Source organism: Balaenoptera physalus, assembly GCF_965194825.1.
Source record: "Balaenoptera physalus genome assembly, chromosome: 3".
Lineage (NCBI taxonomy): Eukaryota > Metazoa > Chordata > Mammalia > Artiodactyla > Balaenopteridae > Balaenoptera > Balaenoptera physalus.
In genome coordinates, this window is record NC_138890.1 from 72,100,582 (window position 1) to 72,128,045 (window position 27,464).

Here is a 27,464-nt window from a genome sequence, read left to right on the forward strand (position 1 = left end):
AACATACATTTCAGATGACTACTTCCTTCTACTCCAGCAGACAACACCTGCAGGAACAGGTTCAGACAAGCGTCGAGTATACCATGGCCTACATCTCTGATATAACTCCTTTGGGGTAAAGCGAGAGGCCTGTGTTAAAATATAAATGTTCTTGGAATGAAATATCACATGAAGCTATTCAGATTTTCTTCAGACCCCTAGCAGTGTCCTGAGGTTCAGGTTGTTGCAATTTCTAAGACTTCCTCGCCAATTCTTTTCCCTCCCTATCCAGCAGCTTGTAAAGGCCTGCAGCATTATTTCTCCATTCCATTTCTAGTGGAGAGCAAAGCGAATGAATGTCCTCTGTGTGTTGAACTGCCATCTAGGCAGTCCTACATTCCCATGAGCAAAACAGAACAACTTTCCACATGTGCTATGGGAATGAAAAAGAAACCACCCTAAATTAATGCTGCTTGAGTGAAAAAATGTAATCTACCAGGCTCTATAGTACTAATTTAGCTGAACTAAATTGGTTTGTTAGAAGTAGGCCTGATGCAGTATTCCCACAAAATTTCACAGGCCATGTTAAGTGTTAAGATCTGAATGGCTTGGAGAGCAAAAGTGATAATCAACTAAGGGACCCTGGCCAAACACACGCCATTGGATGTGATGGGGGAGCTGACTCCACAAGCAAACGTGAAAAGTGTTTTCACTAATTTCTAGCAGCCTGGAAGGTTTCTTCAGTAAGAGAAAATGTTAAAGTACATGAGTTTCCTCTTCTGGACATTTGCTGCTCACCAATAGCTTAATTTGCAGGATGCTTCTCTGCTTTTAGGATATAAAAAAGCTCTTCTCTATAAAAGGATAATCAAACCATTAAGGATTCCAATTCAACAAATGTTTATTGAATAAATTCTATGCAATTCCTGCCCTCAAACTGCTCTCAAGAGAGGCCAGCACGTAAATGCTAAAAATAACCTGCTCTTACTTTAATAGAGAAATATATAGAGTTTGGGGAAAATCGAAGTGTAAAATTCACTATAGTTGAGCATTTCTCTTCAGTCTTGACGCTTCTCATTAGAATTATTCAGTCTCAAACTCAATGAAGAACAGACCGAATATAAATTACTTTTCACATTGATCAGCTACTGAGGCTTCCACTTAAGTTTACGGGAGAAGGGTTCTAAGCCTTTTCAACCCAAATTTCTTTTCTGTTCTTTTTCATACACTCTTTTTCTTTTCTAAACAATCTCTCTTTTTTACTTTTCATTTTTAATGATATTATAATCACACTAGAAAATCTGGAAAACACATTTTTAAGAAGAGAGGGAGAGAATTGTATAACTCTTACCTAACCACACAGCATTTTGCTGTACTTCTTTTACCATCCCTAGGGTTTTTAGTTTTTATAGTTTTGTTTTTTTGTTTTTATATTTTCATACTCATGCTATACACATAATTTTAAACCTACTTTTTAAATTTAAGACTATCATAAGCATTTTTCCATGTTAGTAAATAGTTTTCAAATTATGACTACCAAATACTCACGACTACACCTAATTTGCTCAATACCCACCTATCATTAGACAATTAAGTTGTTGTCACTTTTCAAGGGGCCACTTGCTGGAAGCTGTGTGCCCGCATCATGAAGGGAAACGTCTCTGAGAACTGGATGACTTCCTCTGGTCCTTAGGGCTGTTGTTTGAACTTAATTAGTACCTCTTGATAGTCCACACCTCCCTGTTCATCCGCAGATGCTCTTAAAGTCACAGAATGGGAAGCAACCTTCTCGATTGTCTAGTCCAATCCCATTTTCATCACAAATAAGCCACACCAAGCTCCCAGTGCTAGTGGTCAGTCTAGAGCCGGTACTAACACCAAGACCCCCAGACAGCATCCTGTACCTCTGTCCCCTCTCAGATGTTGTAGAATATTGAAAGCTTCTAAAGCAGACAGTGAGTGGCAAACTGTGGTATAAAAGGAATCTGGTCCCAATTCTACACTATTTTCAGCATCAAGATGCAAAACCCTTTATCTCCTGCTTGTTTGTTTAATCTTCTCAAACACACTGAAAACATATCATCACTGTGATTTTAAACTATTAAGTATTGTCCAGGGAGGAACCCCAATAAGATTTAATTTAAGGTCAAAGAACAGGCGGAAAAAGCCATCATCACTTGGACACATTCCAAAGTGGTTAATTACATTTCGTCTGCCTAAATTATCTTGTTACTTTAATCAAATATGGTAATAATTATCATTTCTTATCTCTGCTCACTTCAGGAATGCAGCTTCAATTATTACCACTCCTGTGTCCCACCCCCAAGGGGTTGGGCAGAGAATGGCTTCTCTTCATTTGCGCCTTCTTTAGAAGAAACCCCATTAGATGGAAATACTTAAACTCACACAACAGGGAAAGGAGATGGGGAGAAGGAACAGATGATTCATGGAGTTATTCATTTTCCAAAAGGATGCTGTGCAGAATTCCTTTAATAACAAGCATCCCTTGTGTATTTTAAATGATTTAATTTTCCTTCATTTCCTTTCATGTACAGCTTCTAAGAATCACAATTGCTGCATTAAAATGAGGCATACTTTTATTTGAAAATAAATGATTCAGTAGGTCTGGGGAGGGACCTGAGAGTCTGCATTTCCAACAAACTCCCAGCTGAGGTTCCTGCCGCTGCAGCTCCACAGACCACACTGAGAAGCAAGGCTGCAGGTGATTCCGTGGCTTGGAACCATTGGTGACAGGTGGGTTTTAGTGTAAGGAAAACCTACAATGAGCACTACTTGGCCCTACTACCAGGAATTTTGTCCTTGAAGCTAATCTTCCTCTCCCTGTTTCAATTCAAGCTCATTTCAGTTTTTGAAAATACAGGAGAACCTGTCAGCTGCACCTTTATTTGATCATTTTAATTTATACTCCTTTTCTCCATTCTTGCCAAAACAATTCCACTTTTTTTTTAACCTTTCTTCAAAGAATCATTATCTAGCCTTATAACAGAAAATTTATCAATAAGAAGATTGCAGCTGTCAATTTTTCTTTCTAGCAGTTTATAGGAAAAATATAGAGAGGAAAAAATTCTCCATCATTTTCCTATTTTTCCACACTGAATTTCTTCCCCATTAGTATTTTAGCGGTTACTCTAATCACCTGTACAACAGTGGAATTATATTAGGTTTAGAGATTAATGTGCCCCTTCTCTATCTCTCCCCCCCTCCCCATCCCCACTACTGATGTCCATATTTAGTCATTTCCTTTCCTACCAGAAGGTGAGTTTACTCCTCAACAATTATTCACTGAGCACATGCCATATGCAAGGTAGTGTTTTAGACATTGGGAATTTAAAATGGTGACCAGAACAATGCAATTATGTGTTGGTAAGTATGGTTAAATATTGAGCAAGAAATCAGGACAAAATGTGTACATCTGAGTGGGTGCTGGATTACTTGAAGTCTTGGATTCTTTTCTCTTTGTAGCCTTTCCCTCGGAGAGCTCATCTGTTCTCTCATCATGCTGGAGACTCCCAAATCTATATTCCCAAACACTTTCAGGCCCATATTTCTCTTTTCTTTTTTTTTACATTCATCCAGCACTTTTTATTTTACAAAACATCGTTCATACATTATTTGATGCAAGTTTCACAATAAATCTTTGAATTGGATGATGTTAAGAGACTCATCCAAGATCATTGGACTTCTTAAGTGAAAAAAACAGGGCTAAGCCAATACTCTTTCTTATATTTCATAAGGCCTTTTTGTCCATGACGATTATAAGATAGGACAATGTCAAAACAAACTGGGGGGGGGGGTGCGGGGCGGGGGGAGGAAGGCTTCCCTGGTGGCACAGTGGTTAAGAATCAGCCTGCCAATGCAGGGGGCACAGGTTCGAGCCCTGGTCTGGGAAGATCCCACATGCCGCGGAGCAACTAAGCCCGTGCGCCACAACTACTGAGCCTGCGCTCTAGAGCCCTCGAGCCACAACTACTGAAGCCTGCGCGCCGAGAGCCTGTGCTCCGCAACAAAAGAAGCCACAGCAATGAGAAGCCCTCGCACCACAACGAAGAGTAGCCCCTGCTCGCGGCAACTAGAGAAAGCCCACGTGCAGCAACGAAGACCCAACACAACCAATAAATAAAAACAACAACAACAACAAACAACACTGGGGGAAATATCTTTTTAATGTTTTGTTTAAATGAAAAGTTAAACATTCATCCAGGCCCATATTTCAAACTGATCATATCAGTACAACATGATAAAACCACAATAATCTCTTCCCTGTCAAATCACCTCTCTTCTTTTTATTTTTCCATATGTGCAATGACACCTCCACTCTTTCACAGCAGGTTCTAAATCTCAGCCTTTTCTGCCTCTTTCACATCCATAGTTAATGTATTACCAAGATCTCTCGATTCTTATCTCACAGTACCTAACAAATTTGATTTTTCCCCCCATTCCAAAGCTATCATCCTCCAAGAAGTTCAACCACCAATGGACTCTCCCTCTTCTAAATTTGATATGTTCTTATTCATGTATTCATCAATTCATTTTTATTACTTTAATCATATTTATTATGTACTTTGTTGGTGAAATGTTTTATGAGTGGTTCTGTGAAAATTATAAAGATAATTAATAGGAGGTCCCTTCCCTTAAATTCTATATAACATAGTGAATAGCACAAATATATAGAACTTTATTACACATACATATTTCCTCTACAGCTTAAAGTTTCATAAGGCTACATAACTCTATTGATCGATCAGGAAAATATGTTTTTGTTACCCTGAATGTAATACTGCCAATGGAGATGGGGACGAGCCCTCACCGAAAAATAACGCTATGAGGAGGAACCAGTGTGCCCCTAGAATAATACAGCTGCTGTGCTTGAAAGACTCTGAGCTTTGTGCATCCTACCAGTGGGTGACACAGAGATGAGAATGTTTACTCTGTGGTGTACTCATCATGATGCTGAGGGTAACAGGAAAAAGAGAACAAGAGTTTGATGTCATTGAACTTACAGCTATTACAAATATGTACTAATCTCTAGTACTTGACACCTTCTATTTGCTTGAAAAACTTGCAAGGGCAATGTTAATTTTGGATAAAGATACACACTTTCCTAGGAATGCAAGTAGCACGTGAGAGCAAGTAAACTGCATTTGACTGCACTGCAGTATCACTAAATGGTTTGTGCTGTTTCTGTGTTCCAAAAGGGACTATAAGATGACCTATTATTTTGTACTTCCTCTGTATTTCCTACTGCAAATCACCCAGATCTGGATACTACATCATCTGCTTTCATATAATCTATTCAATCTTGCCCTCCTCAATCCTCTACTGATTCTAGTTTTACTGGGCACAGCCCTTAGTGGTCTGCATGGCACTGGTTTCAAACTACCTTCCATCCTAGAACCCCACCCAATCACTGCCATCTACTCATCTTATTCAGGTCTTCAAAGACATCTCAGGGGACAATACTTCCATGCAGCCTTGCCAGTTCCTCCAGAAATCATGTCTCCCTTTCAGGCCACCTACTGCACAATTTTTTATGCCATTCATTTCAACACTCTAGGATATTATTCCACACTGTCTTCCACTGCTCGCTCACTGGTTCCCATGCATAAGTCCAGTTCCACCAAATTATTGCAGATAGATACAGAGCAGGGAGAAGACCTTAGGGAGGTCATTTTAATCAATCTATTAATGTTTTCCTTGGTCTTACAACTGCACCTGTGTTAGAATCAGTATATCAAGTTTTCTTCACATAATATATATTCTCTAAGACCAAGGTGAATTATACTATCTAATTATTACATATAACTAATGATTTTTACATAAAAGTAATTTTATAATCTCTTCTCAAATTCTAATTTTATATATTGTACTGATAATGATAGTATATAAAGGAATCTATCAGAAATTATTTCTCAGACTACTTTCAAAACCATTACCTTTCCCAGTGGCTACACACATTAGGGTCTTCAAGGTTCAGAGATGATGCCGTCCTGATCCAGGGGCATAACAGTATACAGATAAAGCCCAGGCATGAGTTCAAAGAAATAACCATTGTTTCTGAAGAACAGCCTACAAGAAAAAAAATCCAAATTAAAGATGCGTTAAAATGACCCAAACAGAATTCTTCTGAGTACACCAACTATTCAGTACCAGTTGTTACTAGGGCTGAAACATGCACAATAAGTCTTGGATTTAAGATGGGTCACCAGCTTTCATGGTCCAGGAGAGAGAGATGCTTCTTATGTTGTCAGGATGGCCACCATTTTGTAAATTACTAAAAACTGCAAATCATCATTAATTGCCACCATTACAAAAGACCTTCTCATCCATGCCAGCCAACATTAAAGGAATCTACCCAGACAGCTCAGAGCAATACAGTCTTCCAGATTCTCTCACCAGGCATATTTCCCTTCTGGAAGAAGAGGGCACACAGAGGAATCTGGCCTCATTTGTCCTAGAGGATAAATAATGAAACAGAAGCTCCATTGACTCAAGAGAGAGGCACCTCAGGCTTAAACTGAGAGTCATTCAATAATTCATTCAGTGTACACTGAATGCCCACTCTATCCTAGGCACCGTGCAAACACTGGACATAAAACACAGATCTAGTTCCTGTCCCAGCCCATCAAGATCTTTATAATTTAATAATCGTGATTTACATTTCTTATATTTAGTGCTTCTGTCTCCCCATCTGCTGAACAGAGACAAAACCAGCTGTTTTATAGAGGTTTCTACATAGGTGTATAGAAAAAAGTGTAAAGGTGTTTGGCGGTCAGTGTTAGAAAAAATGAACCTGGTATTACTATTGAGAGGAAGAAAGACCAAAAAGGAAAAACAATTAGCAACATATCTTCAGAAGAGTTAGGCCTGCAAAGGAGACAGAAGAAGAGGGAGGAAATATTCCAGACAGAGGGAACGGAGGTGAGGGAAGGTCAGGCACACTTAGGGAGCTCAAACTAGCTCAGCTGGAGAAAGATATGGTGCGTATCACCATGGGTTTTATAAGACACTGCAAAGTATGTGAACTTCATCCGAGGACTACAGAGAGCTAGGAAAGGCTCCAAGGTGACATTCGAAAGATCACTGGCTTCAGGGGGTGAGGGACCTGCAGGAGGAGACTATTAGAGGGAGGTCAGGTGAGACACGACTGCGAGTGAAATAAGGAAGTAACACTGGGGTTGCAGGGAACTGAGTGACTCTGGGAGTTTTTCAGGAGGTGAAATAGATGGGACTTGGTGATTGATGTGGGAGTAAGAGCGAGGAGGGTTGCCTGATAAGGCCCCTTGGGTGGAGGGTGAGCCCTTCATGGAAGCACAGAAGCCCTCCTCCTGGGAGGCAGGGGAGGGCAGGGGTGTGGGGAACTTGGCCCTTAGTAAGGAGGAAAAGTTTGTCACACTATATAAAATGATTTTATATAATCATTATAAAAATGGACATAGAAATAGCTGATCCAGGATTTCCCTGGCGGTCCAGTGGTTAAGACTCATCGCTTCCAATGCAAGAGACGCGGGTTCAATCCCTGGTCAGGAAACTAAGATCCCACATGCCGCGGGGCCAAAAAAAAAAAAAATGATCCATTTACTAATTAAAAAGAAAACAAGCATTAGCCTGCCTGTTGGTAAACTAGTGAAACTAGTAACAACTGGTCAGATTATGGGACTAAGCAGTTATTTTCCGGATGAGAGCTGGCATTTTGAGAAGTTGTACTAACTTTCCACACCATGAGGTTACCAGTTTTTGGTATCTGGGAACCAAATTCATTGAATAATAATCTTGTGGTTTTAAAAGGTAAGTTTATCTTAAAACAAACAAATAATAAACAACAATATGGGCAAACACCTAACCTTAGGAAATAGTTTATCCTTCAGATTCCAGACAATAGATTAAATGAGGAAGTATTAAGTTCTTTAAAATCAAGATTGTTATAAGCACAAGTATATTAAGTATATTATGACAAGTTACCTACCTCTAAATCCACAAAGGCTAAAACAAAAGAAAATGTTTGATTTGGAATAAGGAATAAACGCCATGGATTTGTAGGATAATTAAAAGATAGTGTAAGCCACTATGAGAGGTAGTGAAATCTTTAAGAGGGAGATTTCAATCATCATGAAATAATTCCAACATATAAAGCATAAATGAGTAGCCAAAATATTGCTTATAAATTAATTCAAATTACTGATGTTTCTCACAGGCTAACCATCATGAAGTTGTAAGATCTGAAGCTTAACATGATATAATTAAAGAAGCTATGCTACTTAACAGAAATAAATACAACGTAATGATGATGATGATGATGATAAACAATAACAGCTAACATTTCCTGACCTATTACTCTGTGCCAGGCACAGTGCTGAACCTTTTACGTGAATTACCTATTTAATCTGCACAGTAACTTACGTGGGTATTTTTATCATTCCCATTTCACAGTTAAGGACATGTAATATACTGTGACGGTTTCCTCATCCATCAAAAAAAGTAAACCTTTTATATTTTGGTTGTAACAAATAAGCATGGCAAATATCTCTCTGTCTCATTGCCTTATCTATGTCAGGTAAGTGTTCTGTTTCAATGAAGTGTGAAATATGTATCTTAACTTTCATTCTTTCCTAAAGACAAAACAAGAGCTGGTCAGCAGTAATCTGCCAACTACTCACAAACAATTACCCCAAATTGGAAAGTTTATATCCTGAGTGACCAACTCAGACTCAAACCATCCATTTCCCAATTAGAAATGTTTAGTCTGTAAAGTTGGAAATTGCTGGAAGCAATGAATCAAACTGCCAAGAAAAAGGATGAGGCTGTGTTCTCTCTCTTTTTTTTAAAAATAAATTTATTTATTTATTTTATTTTTGGTTGCGTTGGGTCTTCATTGCTGCCTGCGGGCTTTCTCTGGTTGCAGCCAGTGGGGGCTACTCTTCGTTGCGGTGCTCGGGCTTCTCACTGCGGTGGCTTTGCTTGTTGCGGAGCACAGGCTCTAGGTTCGTGGGCTTCAGTAGTTGCAGCACGCAGGCTCAGCAGTTGTGGCTCATGGGCTTAGTTGCTCTGCGGCATGTGGGATCTTCCCGGACCAGGGCTCGAACCCGTGTCCCCTGCATTGGCAGGCGGATTCTTAACCACTGAGCCACCAGGGAAGTCCCTGTGTTCTGTTTTAATGTAAAAATGTTAGCGTTAATTTGGTATCTCTTTTTGTTTTGCACTTGATGCATGGCCCTGTGAAGGGTTTAACCTCACGAAGGGGATGGCAGAAAAAAAAGAAAAAGCAGAATTTGGTCACCTCCTTATTGCTTCTGAAATTCAGCATACAGAAAAATCAAACTGCACTGCAAAGTTGCCGGCGGCATTCACGGAAGGGAAAATATCAGTACATTTAAATTTGTATATATGCCACTCGGTCTCTTATTCCCAAAGCATTTTCCAAATCAAAATTAGAAAATTAACTGAGTTCTAGAATAATCTACATTAAAGTATAAAATGTTCAAAGCAAAAAGAATTGCTAAATCAAGAAGAAGGGATCATGCAAACTCACATGAATTGATTAAAACCATTTGAGAAAATAATTCATGTGTTATATTGATACATGGTAGGGGGAGAAGACATTTCACAAATGTGCCAATGAGCTGTAAAGGAGTATAGAAATGCAACATTTCCCTATATTCAGAAACATGGGTGGTCCTTCCTTTTGTTTGTCTTGTCACTGATAGGCAATCAAAACAAGTGGGTAAGGCAATTCATATAACTTTTCCCTTTTTGATTTGTTTTCTTCTATAGGTTTTGATGAGTAAATGTGTGTACTTTTTTCCTTTGTGTCTGTCCTGAAGGAAAAAACTTCAATAAACATTTTTCTTCCTCATTTCTCTTTTAAGCTGTGCCAGCTTGTCTGACACTATAATCTTAGAGCGCAAATGAAAACAAAATACAATCTTTAAAAAATAGCATTATTTCAACTGAAAAAAAAAAAGGCAACACAGTGGTGATATGCTTCCTTGAAACAGACATTTTGAAAATATTCAAAACTCTAAATTGGATATTGAGCTACCCCTACCCACCCAGTCTTTGCCTTCAAATAATTTTCCTCATGGTTACGTTCAACAAAATTTTAAATGTAAAAAAATAAAGAGACATTTGCATGAACCCCCTAGTGCCAAACTTGATTGCATTCCATATCATTCACTTAATTATTATGGAAAAATCAAAACAGAAAATCAGTAGAACTGATTAGCATCGCTAAAGTGCTCCTATTAGAAAGAGGAAACACAGCAGGCAGAGTTAACTCTTACTGCCTACTGGGAAGGCAGGCTTTGCTTATTCTACTACAAACACCTCAATAAACAATCAGGTTGAATAAAATCCTTACAATGGATGAGTCCGAGTTGTGATGACAGGGAGTAGTTTCGTTATCAGTGTGTTAGGGAGAAATAAATACTGGGGCGTTGACTTGCTAATTTATTTTTGCAACAACAGAAGGATAAATGATTCCAGACAATTCTTTCTGGCTCTAAAATCTATTTCCTTACTAGAATCATTAAGTGCACACATAGAAATAACTTGGATGCCCTTACCCATTGTTTTTTCAAGCTCACTACTCTAAAATCCTCTCACAGTTCTCTCGATGAAAAGTGATTTATTGATTAAGAACAGCCACATTCTCACAATTTCCCCCCTGGATACCAAGAGTCACCTAGTCTACTGATCACTCTATCACGTTATCTATAAAGGATGTACTAGCTTTACCTTGAATCACTCAGAAAGGCTGCCCAGATGTGCTGTATGCTTCCTGGAGCTCTGAACCTGTGAATAGAGTATCAAAGGTCCAGCTTCAGGGTAGTCAAGATGTCAAAAGAGTAACGCTTGCTGGTTGCCCCAAGAACAACCTCAGACGAGGACTTCCATGGGAAATACTACTTCACCGATAAAAGGAATCCCTGAGGCACTGTCCTGATTTCTATTTTCACCACCCAAAGCTAGTTATTCTAATAGCGTATTAATTTACTCAAGCATAACTACACATTGGAAGCAGTACAATGCTATCTATTTTCATCTGGGGATCCTCACATCATTTTGCTAACATCAAATACCACAACCAAGATATGCTTCTAAGTCAAACTAAATCATGTTGTAATGGCAGCCCCCCAGCATTCCTTGGAAGCTTCTAATAATAAAAGTTAAATGAGTGTGGCTATTAACATTTAAAAAAAGAAAAATATTCTCAAATCCTATTTTATAAACTTATAAGGATTTTATAAACAACCAAAAAAAATCCCAACACATTAGCACGAAGTGGGTGTTTAATATCAGTTCTGGCATTCACTGAGCACTTCACATCAAGCAAAAACTGGGCAAACCCCTGAGGCTGCCAGGCACTGAGATACCTGAGGGGCTCACACCACACGGAGAACGGCCACAACCGTTGGCTGTCTCAACGCAGCAGGATGCAGCCACAATTAAGGATTAAGACTGAAAGAGCTGCTGGGGTAACATAGAGGTACAGCCTCACCTACTTAACCAGCCGCCCCACAGGTGTAATCTAGGTGGCATTAAGGGAGAGTTTTGGGGAGGCCATGGTCACCCGCTCATCATCAACTTTGGAAAGTACTCTACAACATCCCTGTAAATCCATCCCCTACAACATATGGAAAAAAGTCCACAAACAGTACTCACTGAGGATCTAAGTGCAAGCAACTGTGGGGAGTATTATGACTTATAAAGCATGGTCTCTAGCTTCAGTAGTTCAAAATCTACTAGGGAGGAAGATTATAAATAAAATATAATTATTTGTCAAATGACTCAATGTAGAAAGAATTGCCAGAGTTTTAAGAAGATAGAAAAATCGATGTGAGCAGTGAAGGCTCATGAAAGAGGTCAAACTTGAAAAGAAAGTTTCCAAAAGGAGAAAAACTAGAAATCACTGAGTGCCTACCTTGTACCTTGCACCTCACTTGCATAATCTCATTGGCTGAGATTAAATGTTTCACTTGAAATCAATTAAAACAGAGCAGTGATTCGAACATGGCTGGTTGATGACTGCAACATCTACAATCTGCCCTCAGCATCACATCAGGATTAAAGGAAGCCTTTGGGTAAATGAATATAATGGGGAAGGGCCACGAAGCAGAGAGAAAAGTGTGAATCAAGCCCTGAGAGTGGAGAGCAGGAGGTCTTGTAAGGAATCATGAGAAGCAGTGCTAGAAAGGAAGGTAGAGCTTCTTGATGAAGGGTCTGGAGCCCCAGGCTAAGGAGTTCAGATGGTTTTATTCTGTCAGCAGTGGAATACACTTAAGTCTATGAGCAGGGTGCATTATTTGATGAAAGAGGTGTTTTGAAGATTAACACAGAGTAGGTGTTCAAAATCCAACCAAGGGATTGCCTCCTGGTGGCAAAGAAAGTGAGTGGAGGTTAGTGTCTTCGGGTGTAACATGGGATCGCCTGTCCCAGGGTGGTAGCCTCAGGAATGGGAAGTATGCGAGAAAGCAATGAAAGAAAGAATTGGCAGGATTGGGAGACATACTAGAAAATAGGGTTGATATCTGGGAGGGCTGTTTGGGGTTTAAACCATTTTCAATCCCAGTTATATTTTCTTGGTTCAGTCTATTTTTATCTCCTACTGGGAAAACAATACATCTCTTCTTTATTAGAAAAAGACTTCAAACTTCAAAACTTCAAACATTACTTCTCATTCCAGAATTCAGTAAATAAAATTATATTTATTTTCCTAAACTCTCACAATTTAATATTCCTCAGTAATATTCCTACCTATTCTTCCCAACATGAAGATCTCTAATTTTTTTGGCCCATCCAACAACAACAACAAAAAAGCCCTTTATCCCTTTTATAAGATACACTCCTTCTTTCCCTTTTTCAACAGCTATGATTTGGCAGCACTAATTATACCCTATTGTTGTAGCCAGCCTCCCGGATGGCCTCCAATGAATTCTGTCTTGTGTAAACCCTTCTCACAATGAATAGACTTATGTACCCAATAGGATATTGCAAAACTGACAGAGTATAACTTCCAAACCTAGGTCATCAAAGGCGTTGCAGTTTCCATCTTGCTTTTTGGATCCCCATTCTGCAGGAAGCCAGCTGCCATGTCATTAAGACACTCAAGCAGCCCTATAGAGAGATGGACATAGTGAGGAACTGAGGCCTCCTGCCAACAGCCATGTGAGTGGATCCTCCAGCCCCTGTCAAACCTTCAGAAGACGGTAGTCCCTGCTGGAATACCGGCTACAACCTCACGAGACCCTGAGCCAGACCCACCAACTAAGCTTCTCCCAAATTCCTGACCCACATAAACTGTGAGATAATAAATGTTTGTTGTTTTAAGCCACTAAGTTTTGAGGTAATTTGTTACACAGCAATAGATATCCAATATGCCTATATTTCAATATGTCTATACCAAAAATATTTTGACTTCCAAAATAGCTCTCAAAAATTCCCGCCATTTAGTTGGCATCTTCAGTATCAGTTGTACACAAAAGAAACCACCTGCAATGCTTCTGAAATCTTTTCTCTACATTAGAACTCCTGGCAAGAGCTCATCAACTTCTAATTGCACTTTGACTTATTGCGTCCCTAGAGGCATGACCTCACAATACCTGTGTTTTAAGGTGCATCTGCTGCTTTTCCACACAAAGCACTATCCCAAATTATCCTGCCATTTATCCTTAACCATCTAACATCTGACTATCCAGAAGAGTTGATCTGCTTCACAACTTGGAGAGTTCATCATGTGATCTGTGCAATGTCATTTGTAAAATATTAAATGAATGGATTCTAGACTTTTCCATAAGTTAATTTTTCATCTACAAATACATGTTCCTTTATTCCTAGTCTTCTGTGATTATCTTTGATTAGATGGCATATAAAATTTAATTATTTCATTTTGTTAACTTTTTATTTTAAAACAATTTCAAATATATTTGAAAGCTACAAAAATAGAACAAAGAGTGCCCTTCACCCTGACTCACTAGTTGCTAACACTCTGCCACATTTACTTTATCACTCTCTATCTACATACACATATATAGGCAATATATATACATATTCTTTAACCATTTGAGAGTAATTTGTACATAAGCAAATACTTCTAAATACTTCAATTTACATTTTCTAAAAAGAAGAACATTCACCTATGTATAACCCAACTGTCTGAGGAAATTTAACACTGATGCTAAACTACCATCTAACCTATAGACCTAATTCAAATTTCATCAACTGTCCTAATAATGTAATTATTTTAACAATGTTTCACATAGACATTGTTCAAAGCCTTTGCTGAAGAACAAACATTTGTTTTCTCAATCAGCAGACATTGGTCAGGGACATTTCTGCCCTCCAAGAGTTTCTAATCTAATGTGAGAGCTGTATCATGTGGATAGTAATAACAAGGCAATAAAAATTATGATTAGGGTCAAAAGAGGTTACAAAATAAGTATGGAAGTTAAGAAAGTATTTCCAGCTGGAGAGTGGGGATAAGAGCATATTGAGGGCTGTGCTGGGTAGATGGAGCAGGGGAGGTTGTACCCAAAGGAACGAGTAGGAGCAAAAGCAAGAGAAAGCAGCTTCCCAGAGGGAAAAGCAAATGGGCAAGGCTGGAGCACAGAGTAGAAAATCAAGTGAGTAGAAAAGGAATTTTAGAGCCAGGTCAGGAATGGCATTGAATATCATGGTTTAAGATTTACTCAAGGTAAAATATCCAAACACTTCATGAGACCTCAGGCAGTCCAGGAATAAATGTGCATAAGAAAAATGAACTAGAAAATAGAACTTGATCAGCCCAGAAAGAAAGGGAGACTACTGTTTTTTGTTTTCTTTCAACCAACAATACTAATTAAAGAAGCTGGACATTTCAGGTTTGACCAATCCCCTGACACAGTACAAGCAGGAAAAAATCCAACGGAAACAGAATGAATGACAAAATAAGGCAATTTCCTTTAGAAAGGAAAAGTCAAATTAAAGGGTAAGAGGAGAAAATATCAGTAGAATTCTCTGATGTGCAGCAGGATACTTTGAGTGTCATCAGCATCTTAGGTCTTTCCTTGCACGCAGGGCTGGGGGGAGGACAGAACGATAACAGGAAGCCTAAGTATTTGCACAGTCCCTCTCCTCTCAGGCAGGTCCGTTTCAATGGTGCATGCTGGTATAGTAGGAAAGATGACGACGTTCATCTGCCTCCATCACTGGCATGACAAGGGGAACCTGCTCGTCCAACTCTAGGTCATTGTGCTAACCCTCAATTCCTGAGACACTCACCATTAGGCACAGCTGAGCAATCCAAGTCAAGCCTTACTTTCCTCAAAGATAATTTCTTAGAGAAGACAACAGAGGAACACAAACCCCATGAGGAAAAGAATTTCTATGGAACCAAGATTTTAGAAGAGTCTCCTGTCAGTTGCATCTATCTAGATTCTATTAAGGCAAACACACAGACACACACACACGTGTCTTACACACATACCATTCCTCTATTTTTAATACTTCATAACAGGCCATATAATTGAAGTTTTTAACATTCATTTCGCTCCCCAAAATTTTCCAGAGCACTACACATATCCTGGGTTCCACAGAGCGTTCGTGCTAAAAAATAGAACAGAAAGTTATAGTTTATGGTTTTATGGAATCCAGTCAAAATCCTTTCGTTTTATGAACGGAATAACTGAAGGCCCAAGTTAGGATGACCTGACCATGATCACGGAGCTAGTCTGTGGGTAGTCTGACAGTAGACCACAGAACTCAGGTTTCTTAACTACAGTCACATTATTAATACCGCTCCATCAGGTATAATAGTCATAGTCTTCCTAAAATAATACTCCATCTGTGCATTGGAGCCTCTTGAAATGCAAATTCATTCAAAGTTAGATTCTTCAAGTGACCAAGCAACTTCCTCGTCAAAACTGAAAATGTGAATTAGAAAGTACATAAGGTATTTCCATGTTTAGACTGTACAGATGGTTCAAATAATCAATGACAGCGGAACTCCACTGCCATTCTTCCCAGGGTTACTCAGTTCTGAACCACTAATCCAGACCAGGATGCAGAGTGACCACAGACATCTCTAGCTGCAGGCATTGCCACAAAAGAGTCTGGACACTTTTATACACATGGTTTTAAGCCCACATGGGCAAAAGCTTTGAAGATTTGAGAAAAAATGTGAGGAAATTGCTGAGGAAGTGTAAGTAGGCAGAAGGTAATTACTCAAAGCTGCACTTGGCAGGACATTCTGGTGAAAATGCTGGGGCTGCCATCTCTCCCACTTCCGCTTCCTCACCAACAGCATCTATGTGCAAATATAAGAAGCCACAACCCAAACCCCAACTTTATGACTCTTAAAAATAGGGCTTTGTTTTAGTAGATGAAGTGCCACATGCTAAAGCAGCAGCACCACTTCCTGTGGTATCGAGACAGATCTTTTATTCAAGAATTGACCCTGTCTGACCCTGAATAATAGTTTGAGAACAATCTCATATTGATAGGAAAGTTAAGAGCCATTCTCCATACTACTTCCTTCATTCACATTATCCATAACACTCTCTTCTGATTTCCCTGTATCTTATTTGTCCTTCTCTGCCATTTTTAGGAAAATCCAGGATCTGGATGCCATGGGGACAGGAAGGTATAGCGACTGACGTTCTAGTCTGGCTCAGTGTCAAACTTTGATCACTGATGGGTCACTGATTCTCTCTCGCTTTACTTCCTGTTCAGAAATATCAGCCAGGAAAGCAGGTTTAATGGCAAGGAAACTTAAAATGAGAGTTGTATTTTCTATTTGCCTTTCTTATAAACCTCCAGAATGCCTATGATTCATCGACTTCTGTGTGAAGATGACCGTTAGCAGGAAGCTGGTCCAGTACCCTAATTTCACAGATGATGATGCTGTGACCCAGAGAAATTACGTGTATGCCCAAAGTCACAAACCTATTTCATAAATAGCTTCTCCTTAGCCTAATAATGGACCAAAATGCAAGATCCTATCAGTTTGTCTTGTACAATATTATGAATTGCTACACACAAAGATAATAAAGACGAAATTACTTTTTTTTTCTGCGGCTGATGCCAGTCTTAACAGAACACAAATATACAAGTTATAGGCCCTGGGGTTCTTATAAAAGTTTAACTTTAAAATATTGACAAATGGCCAAGACTTGAATCAGGTAACTCGTGAATGCGCTTTCTCATTCCAAGGAGGAGGAGCTCACCATGAGTTATGTCCACCCAATCTCTGCATAGAAGGAGCAGAGTACACACAGCCTCATAAAAGTTTTGCTAATGGCTGAGGCAAAGGAGTTGATGAAAGATAAATGGACATTCCCCCAATTCCTCAGCGCAATGATGCCTTTTTGGTTCTTTGTGATATCCTTGGTACTTAGAACAGCACCTCACAGAGAGGAGGGCAAAAGAATGAATGAAGAACAAATGAATGAATAAATAACTTTAAAGAAAAATAAAGTATAGAGAAGAGTCAAGTATGTAGACTTGAATAAAGAATTTAAGTAAAGAAAACTAGTTTAAAGAAGAAACAGGTTTGGGTCTGGTAGAACTTCTCCAGCAAGATTTGGAGTTGGTAAATTGAACAAATAAAAATCTGTTGAAAATACATATATTTCAAATTATGGGTTTTTCAAGAACTAATAATTTTTATGTACTATGAGTCCATTGTACATCTCTTATATAACTTAAAGTACCTTTTATCTTTAAAAAATTCTGGGGGAGGACTTTGTTACTTTGAAATAGGGCATAATTTTACAACTCTTATGGGCATTTTAATTTTTCTCTCTCATTCTCAGCCAAATATGCTTGATCTTCTTATGGGAAATGTTTCTCATTAATTTATTTTTCATTATTTTTTAGGGCTTAAGGCAATTTTCCAATGGCAAAATCACTGCAAGAGTCGTTATCTCTTACTGCAAGTATTTATAAGCTTTGTATATTCTAGGATGATTTTATAATTATTTTTTAACATAGCATTTGGCAATTTTTATCTGCTTTCCAATGTACTTTTAAATTCATTTTCAGTCCAACTGTATCTACTTAGTATGGTCCCAGCATTTTAAATTGGTTATTACTTTTATATCTTATCAAAAACTTCTATCAGGAATGAGGAAATGGCCAGTATTTTTGGGGGGGGGGAGCTCTTCCTGAGTCATTAAGTTTTTAATTTTATTTTAACACTGGAATACAAAATAAAGAGTTGAGAAATATATGCCTCTATCATTTATTATTAACTTAGTTTCATTCTTCATTCTAACTACAGCAATAAACAGTTCTGTGGTATTGGTCCTTTAGTCTGACCTTTTGTTGTAAAGATAAAGTAGGTTTTAAAACCAAGACCTAGGACCACTAACTTTTTTTTTTTTTTTTTTAGTATTAGTTGTTTTGTTTGTTTGTTTGTTTGTAGTGCAGGTTCTTATCAGTCATCAATTTTATACACATCAAAGAACCACAAACTTTTGACTAGTTTTTCAGTTTGATCAATTTATCCTTTTTCCAATTAACCTCCAATTCATCCTCCATGCTGCCACCAATCCTCTCAAAACACATATCAGAACATCACACTTTAATACTTAAAAGCTTTTGAGAGTTTGCCTTTGTGGTAAAGCCCAAACTGAGTCTTATCACCCAGCAAATTCCCACAGGTATATATCACTTCTAAATATCACTTGAGCAATCCTTGCTACTTGAATTTCCCAATATATTACACGTTCTCACTCCTTTATGTCTTTCCCCATGCTGTTCTTTCTTCTTGGAATGCCCTTAACTATCTGGTCAACTTAATTTTCACTAGTTCCTCAAGAATCAAAGGTTACTTCCTCTTAGAAGAGCTCCCAGGCCAACCTAGACATCCTTCTTCTTTGCCCTCATAACACCTGGGGCATCCGGGGAGTAGATGATGTGGACTTTGTCAGAGTAATAACACACACTATTTTATTCAGCATTTTCTTACTCATCTCTCCACTAGCTGGTAAACTCCCTGATATCAAAAGGGTACACTGTTCATCTCTACATATTCTTACCACATATGGAGGGCTCAATAATATTTCAAGATTTTATCCCATTTAATTGCTAAACTATACTACTACAAAGGGAAATCCTGGAGTTGAAATAAAATGATTAGAATACTAGTGAATATAAACATAGAAAAGCAATTAAACCTTTGCTAGAAAAATAGTTGTTCAAAATTAGAGGAAAAAATTATGTTGTTTCTATAGAGAACCTATGGACACTTTCAAGGGCTTAATTAATAGTTAGTTACTCTGTAAGTTCATTTAAAAGCTAAAGGTTTTCTTTTCATTGGCATTCCTTTATTCTCAGTAAGCACCCCTGCTCAAACATGGCTACATTTGGTCATGATTTTTGTAGACCTATATTCATCTCAGCCGTGGGCAAAGTGAGGTGACCATGAGTATACATTTGGGAGCAGCAAAGGGAGGGACCAGGATGCACTGGGATTCACGCAATATAAGTAACAAAGAAAGGTACAGGAGTCAGGGGCAAAGGAGCAATGGAACCAAACTCTCAATGGCAGCCTTTTGCTGTGCTAAGAACTCTTGGGAACAGTTGAGTCCCCATGGCTGAAGAGCACAATTCCTAGGGCCTTTCTGTGTGGGCTGGTAGAGGGACCCATCCCAGCAAACTTCATCATAAAAACAATGTCTGGGAACACACCAGAACAAACCCTCAATAATTAGCAGATTATTACAGTCTACTGTAACTGAAGGACCACCCTGCTTCAACGCGTTCATGAAGTGCAATATAAATACAGTTTAGAAAAGGGAAAGTTTATATTATAAAGTCATTTTAAATATATCCTTGAAATATAGAAAGGAAAAGAACTTTAAGCTCATTTTGAGAACTACCTAAGGCCTTTGATGGTCTTTGATGAAGGTCACATTGCGATACAAGCAAAAGAAGATTTTAATGGACCCCGAATGTACATAAGTGTCATACATTACCCAAATAAGGAAAGAAAATGAAAAGCACAGGTGGGCATAAATGCACACCAAGTATAATGCTAAGAATAAATAAATAAACTGTAACATTAACATCAATATAGTTATAGGTTTCATGGTGATTAATACCTTTACTTTCAAGCAGATTCTAATAACTATTTAAGGGCAATCTGAACCAAAAAAGCTAAAGGTATTTGAACTGAAGCCATGAGTTCTGAACTCTGCAGGGCCACAGGCTTTGCAATTTATGACATTTTTTTTAATCTCTTCCCTTCCTCCGTTCTTGATCTTTTAAATGTCATTTGTCTTTTGCCTTTATTATAAATACCCTTCCTTGACTCTTTTTTTAATTTCAAAATTTCTAATAGTAGTATCTTCATTTTATCATAAATATTGGAAACTACAGGCAGCACAAAGCATTCAAGATTAAGTTGACCCCATCATACTGAATACCTTAATTTCCTTCTTATGAATAAGTCCCTATAAACTATATTACTGTCATTTGTTCAAGGTTTTAAACTTTCTAATCATTTAATTTTAAAAGGAAAAATAAAATATAATGGATTTAAACTATACATGAAGCCTAGCTCAATTGAAGAATCTATGGAGGATGGAAAAAGTTTCCTGCATGGATTATATTTTTCTTGCTCTGCTAATTTGAAAGGGTCTATGATTAATTTCTATGATTCCCTTGGGTCAACATGTACGCCTCCCCTAACTGTTTGAAATTCAAACCATTACATAAGCGTCCTGTCAACTTATTTCTCTCTTTGCAATAATTTATTCTCTCATTCCATATCTAATTATGATGTTTTCAGGACATAAGTAAAAATATTCTTTGGTCTTTTCACTAAAGGCTGCATAGAAATCTCTGATGGAACCAACTCTCCACATCCTTCATCTGTATGTTACCTTGTGCTGCTGGTTATCTTTTCACATAACCAACCTCCTCTCCTCAACTAGACTACAAGCTCCTTGAAAGCAGAGTCCATGTCTTTGTCTTGTCTTTCATTCCACTCCTCTTTGATCTCTACTTCTCTCCCCACTGGTAAGAATATAACAGATGTTCAATAAACGGCTGTTAATTGAGATAGGTCAAAACTTGGGGCTGTGGGGCATGCAACATCCACATTGTTTTCAGCAGTGATCTGAGAGGCTGAAGAGTAGTCAGGGAATTGTATCCTGTGAGTCACAGACAGTTGATTTGAGTCTACAGGCTTGAGGTGAGAGATTAATAACTGAGAACGGGATCCATACCTGGGGAAAACGCCCGAGTAACTTTGAGAAACCATCCCTGAAGTGATCTGTTCCACCATGAGGTGGCGCTTTAGCTCAGGACCACTCTGCTGGCCAAGTTTCCACTTAATCCGAAAGGTATCTCTCTGAATTTATAGAAACATTTTCCCAGCAATGGAACGGGAACTAAAACATGAGCTGTATCATCCCAGAAGATCTTGCTATTGTTAAGGAAAATATAAGAAAACTAATAGGAATCTTATTTAAAGAAAAGCTTTGCTTTTCCAGCAACTGAATAATCCTAGCAACAGTCTTCTCTTGAACCACAGGTCTTTCCTACTGTACCTAGGAGGTCTCACTTCTTGATGCAAGGTGTACATAGAGATAGTTTCTTAAAATAAATTTTAATGTGGTAAGGTCTGTGTGCACGTGCCTACTTTCATATTTGGCAAGACATCAATGGCAGAAAATGTCTAAATGGATAAAAGTAGTAAAAAAGTGATTTATAAATATTAGGTGTCATTTGAGTAAACAAATACGGAGTGCCATTAACATTAGTATCCCTTTCCATGTATGTGTGTGTACAAATGTTAAATACATACAAACTGCTTGTTCAAGGCTAATTAGATGAGCAGGTCAAGTTTATGCTTTATTAATACCTGGGTTGAAATTAAATTAAATCTTGATTATACTCTATGAATCATCTGCTTCACTGGATTAGATTAAGAGAGCTAAATTTAAGAATATAATCAACTACAAATTCTCTTGGCAATATCCTGAAAAACTCAAAATTATGCATTAGGAGACAAGGGTATGAGTCAATAATTTTATAAAATGGGATCCAGAGCCTTTTCAAAATACTTAAACATCTCTATGCTTATGGCCACACTGGATTAGAAACAAATAAAAAATCATCTCCATGATATAAATGCTGTTTCCAAATCTACACTATCCAATAGAGTCATGTAGAGACATATCAAAAATGGGCAGAGCACTTGGCTGTCTTTCCCAAGAGCACCAACGGTCACATAGACCCAGCTCTAAACAATCCAGGAAGTGCTCCAGAGAAAGTTTCAAGCCATGTTCTCTTACTATTGAGGACATACACTTTTTCTACCTGGCCCAAGTTATTAAATTCTTAGATTCATTTTCTCCATGATGAGCCAGACTCACGTTCATCATTAAAAAAGAAAGAAGGGAAAACAACCTTAATGAAGACATTTGCCTTAAAAACTGCCACAATCAAAGACAGACTTTTTCAGATGCAATTAAATCTTTTTCCAAGATAATTTATCTTATTAAAATATGGTAATTTACCATGGTTTCAGGTTATTTGAAACCTTTCTAGGATTGAAAGCTGAAGTTAATGTCTTGCTACAAGCAGTATAATTTGGACCAAAGAGATTCAGGGAGCATTTTATATTCACACAAGCACATAAAAGCTAAAACTGTCTAATTTTATCCAAGGTACTTAAAGGAATGTGATGGTGCCCTAGGAATCTGCATATGCTTCAGCATTGGAGTGCAAAGGGCAGACCAGAAAGAACAGAGCTGTCCTCACCGAGACGGATCCACCCTGTGCCTGGCAGCACCCTAGGCTGATAAGGACTTAGGAAGAAAGCTCTTGCAGAGATGTCATTTTTGATGACATCAGGATGCCCAATTCAAAAATCAGCGTGATTGGAGGTTTAATGAGGCACTTTGTTATTCCCTGCAATAAAAAATAGAGACAGAGTTCTTCAGGCTTAATTACCACATCTGTTATTAGGCACTTTACCGTGATTGACTGGAGTGTATGTCGGACACGGTGCCAAAAAAGCCTCCCCATGAAAGCAGCTTCCCTCTCGCTGTCTGAATGGCAGTGGCCTCTGTTACAACCAGGATTTCCATGGCAAACAAGCAAAGCCTGGAGTGCACAAGCCCCCGAGCCAGCTGAAGGCATTTTTCCTGGTGCCAGTTAAGCTGAGAGCAGGGCCTGGGCCGCTCGCTCTGAATTCTGCTTCTCTCTCCTTCAGGCTCCACCACACTTGCCTGCAGCCCATGATAAACAGGCACAATGGGGAGAGGAAGCAGCAGGGCAAGACCAGGAGGGGCCCAGTTCTGGCTTTGTTGTGGTGCCTACTTGCAGACATTCAAATTAGGAGTTACGATGGGATGCTGCAGATGAGACGCATTTGCTAGCTCCCAAGCTAATTATGACTTTAAAATATGCAGCTAATATGCAACACCGGGAAGGTGCTTTCTCAGGATACCAGTTCCTTGGATGCCTTGGGCTCTATGAACTAACCACCAAATTGGATTTTAGGAACTTAACATCTCATTCTATGACATACATATTAGAGAAACTTACTGCCATTGCTCCGGTCCCCAGTAAAGCTGTTCACTGATTCCTTCAAGTCTGTGTATGGAGGCCAGTGGGGATCTACTAATTAAATTGCAGTTCATTTGAAAAGAGTTGCCTTTAAAAAATACGCCATCATTCAACTTTTTAAAACTGCAAAAATCCAGACACCCACAGCTCTCTGTATCCCTGTGCAGGCAGTAGCACAGGGACAATTACTAGCACAGAAAACCATTCTTTAGACCAGACGTACAAGCAGGAAATCTCTTATCTGAACACATGCCAGGTAGGGAAACAAACCAATACTCACCTAACCAGAGTTGTCTCAGGTAAACAGAGGCCCAGTGTTACAGAAGTCGTGACATATAGTTGTAACATAAGAAATGAGAAAAGACTACAACATATATACCTTGTAAATATTCTTGTGGAACAATCAAGTGTAAAGAAGAATGTCCTTGAGGCCTTCTCTCTCTCTGTGTTTAATTTGCTCTTCGAGGATGAGACTGTATAAATTTATGATGCACTCCCCAGTTGGATTTTTATACCAAGCAACATCCATGGTGTTTTGGATGTGTGGTTACTATCAATGGTGCTTTGTGCATAGAATATAACCCAGAAATAACAGTGAGTAAAGTATGAGAAATTGGCAAGCGGGAAAATGATTTTCTACGCTATTAGAAGAATCAGGGCAGCATTTAATAAAAATAAAAGGAATGTATGGTGTTTTCTAAAAAGGAATGAAAATTTTAAAAAGTCATTGTCTATACACTGGAGGCATTTCAGATATGGAACAACTTTTTCTGTCCTTGGGGTGGAGACTGAGTGTCAATTCCCTAGAGGTTTGCAGCTAAGATCTGCCCACTTTTCAACAATCTTTCCAGCCTGAGGGGAAAAAATGAGCTTTAGGAAATAAATCTCAGACTTCTCAGACAAATGGCAGTCCAGTTTGGTGTCATACACTTCCTGCAAGTCGTGATTGCTAAAGGGCCCTCTCATATTCCCCAGACTTCTGAAATATGGCCTTTCTCTCCTCAGCCCCTATAATACAAATGATTGAGGCTCTTTTCTAACTAAGCCTTTCCCTTACTCTCTCTTTTCTCTTTATCCACAATGAGCCTTTCTGATCCCTTACAAAGAGAAGAGAGATGATAGAGCAGGGTGAAAGTGAAATCAACCAATTCTGAAATTATATCAAGTCCATCTGCCAACAACAACAAAAAAAGAGCTATTTCAAAGCAAAATTCCTTCAAAAGATAAAATTACACAAGTAATGGTTTTTGTGGTATTACAGAGAAAGGAGCTATATGTTAAAATATCTAAAAGCAATTTAGCAGTGATTTCTTGGATATGACACCAAAAGCACAAACAACAAAAGAAAAACCAGATAAACTGGATTTCATAAAAATTTAAAACTTTTGTGCATCAAAGGACACTATCAACAGAGTGAAAAGGCAACCCACACAATGGGAAAAAGTACTTGCAAATCATATATCTGATAAGGGATCAATATCCAGAATATTGAAAAACAAAAACTCCTACAACTCAGCAACAGTAAGATAATCAACCTAGTTAAAAATGGGCAAAGAGGGGCTTCCCTGGTGGCGCAGTGGTTGAGAGTCTGCCTGCCAATGCAGGGGACACGGGTTCGAGCCCTGGTCTGGGGGGATCCCACATGCCGCGGAGCAGCTGGGCCCGTGAGCCACAACTGCTGAGCCTGCGCGTCTGGAGCCTGTGCTCCGCAACAGGAGAGGCCGTGATAGTGAGAGGCCTGCGCACCGCGATGAAGAGTGGCCCCTGCTTGCCACAACTAGAGAAAGCCCTCGCACAGAAACGAAGACCCAACACAGCCATAAATAAATAAATTTAAAAAAAAAAAAAAAAAAAAAAAAAAAATGGGCAAAGAACTTGAATAGACATTTCTTTAAAGAAAATACACTATTGGCCAATATGCATAGGAAAAGGTGTTCAACAGTCACTAATCACTAGGAAAATGCAAATCAAAACAACAATGGGATACCCCTCCACACCCATGAGGATTGCTATTATCAAAAAATACCCCAGAAAATAACAAGTGTTGGTGAGGATGAGGAGAATTTGGAACCTTGTGCATTGTTGATGGGAAAGTAAAACACTGTGCTGCTGTAGAAAAGAGTATGGGAGTTTCCATTAACTAAAAAATTAAACATGGAATTACCATATGATGCAAAAATTCCACTTCTGGGTATATACTCTAAAAGAATTGAAAGCAGGGACTCAAACAGATTTGTATACCAGTGTCATAGCAGCATTATTCACAATACCCAAAAAGTGGTAGTAACACAAATGTATATTAATGGATAAATGGATAAACAAAACGTGGTATATCTATACAATAGAATATTATTCAGCCTTAAAAAAGAAGGATATTCTCAAACATGCTACAACATGAATGAAACTTGAAGACATTATGCTAAGTAAAATAAAGCAGACACAAAAGCATAAATATTGTACGATTTCCCTTATATGAGGTACCTAGAGCAGTCACATTCATAGTCAGAAAGTATCAATAGAAGGGTGGTTGCCAGGGGCTGGGGACACAGGAAAACGGGGAGTTGCTGTTTAATGGGTGCAGAGTTTCAGTTTGGGAAGATGAAAAAGTTCTGCAGATGGATGGTGGTGATGGTTGCACAACAATATGAGTATATTTAATGCCACAGAACAGTACACTTAAAAATGGTTAAAATGGCAAACGTTATGCCTATGTTATCACCGTTTTAAAAAAGAAATAACTAGAAATAAGCCCAACGCTAAGGAGTAAGTAACAAATATCTGCCCAATAGGTAGGGACTTCCTGTTTGCTTCTTTTTTTACCTGTCTGCATGATTACAACACACATCACACCTTCTTCCACGGATCACGCATGGACCTGTAATCTAGTCTCTAGAACTCAAGGGTGGGAGGAGGGAAACATCAGCAAACATAATAACATCTGTGTGATCCTGTGTCAGCCAAGTGCCACCACTGCCTTCTCTGCCGGGGGCAGGTCGTGGGGGGAGGTGGCAGAATGTAACCTCTCTGCCCTCCTAGAGAGCTCTAAAACAGATGACAATTCCTCCAGAACCAACAAACAGAAGCCAAAATGGACAATTTAGCTCCCTCTCAACTTTAAGCAAATGGAAACCAAAGAGCATCCAACATTTTGAAGCCACCCTGCCTGTCAGAATCCCAGCTCTTCACTGTCTGCCTGAATTCAAAACTCCAATTCGCTTGTTTAACTTGGAATGAACTTAGGGATGTGGACTTGTGTGCACTTTTTACTTTCTCAGAGAAGTTCTAAGGAATTTGAGGTTTTGGAGTACCTTGCCTTCCTCGATTTCAATTCTAAATTCCTCAACTTGGACTTTCTGGGTCAAATCGAAGTAGCTCTGCTTTGGGGTTTTATTCTCCCCACCTCCCCACTCCTCTAGTGGCTAATGAAGTTAAGATGACACAAAACAATGCTTTTTTGAGTACAGAATGTAGATCTCAATCCCTTCTGGCAGGTACTCCTACAGACCAGTTGTTATTTATAATACCTATAAGGGAGAAAAGAGATTAAAAGATCAAGTCTCGCTGCACTTCCCCACAAAGCCGGCCACAGCTGTACCAGGGCTTCCGAGCAACTGGTCGGCAAGGAGACAGCAAGCCTTCTGTTGTCCTGTCGGGTCTGCTCAGGTCACCGCATGTGGCGTGGATTAGAGAATCCTGGTTCTCTGTTACCCAGAGGGGCAGGAATGGGCTTTCCACACCACGCTCCCGAACTGGGGCTCTGTGCCATCACCGGATGCTCTTTTCAGGGTCTCTTGGGGAACAGCAGCAGATATCAGATTTTAAAGGCTAACAATTCCTTTTCTTTCTTTTTTTTTTTTTTTAATTTGTGTGTAAATTTTTAAAAGACAGACACACAGAGAGAACAATTCATT

The 27,464-nt window shown here is 38.8% G+C and overlaps 1 protein-coding gene across 7 annotated transcripts in view; it reads right to left on the reverse strand.

Annotated features, from left to right (window-relative positions):
* MEGF10 (multiple EGF like domains 10) overlaps window positions 1-27,464 on the reverse strand; it is a 363,967-nt gene that overhangs the window by 113,764 nt on the left and 222,739 nt on the right. For 6 of the 7 annotated variants that reach the window (XM_082457836.1, XM_082457834.1, XM_082457835.1 and 3 more), the window contains one exon: window positions 5,934-6,066. In XM_082457836.1, the coding sequence (XP_082313962.1) occupies window positions 5,934-6,049 (116 nt within the window). In that variant the 5' untranslated portion in view covers window positions 6,050-6,066. Of the gene's footprint in view, window positions 1-5,933; window positions 6,067-10,731; window positions 10,789-27,464 lie in introns of all 7 variants that reach the window. The other variant, XM_082457839.1, reaches the window with a different exon arrangement.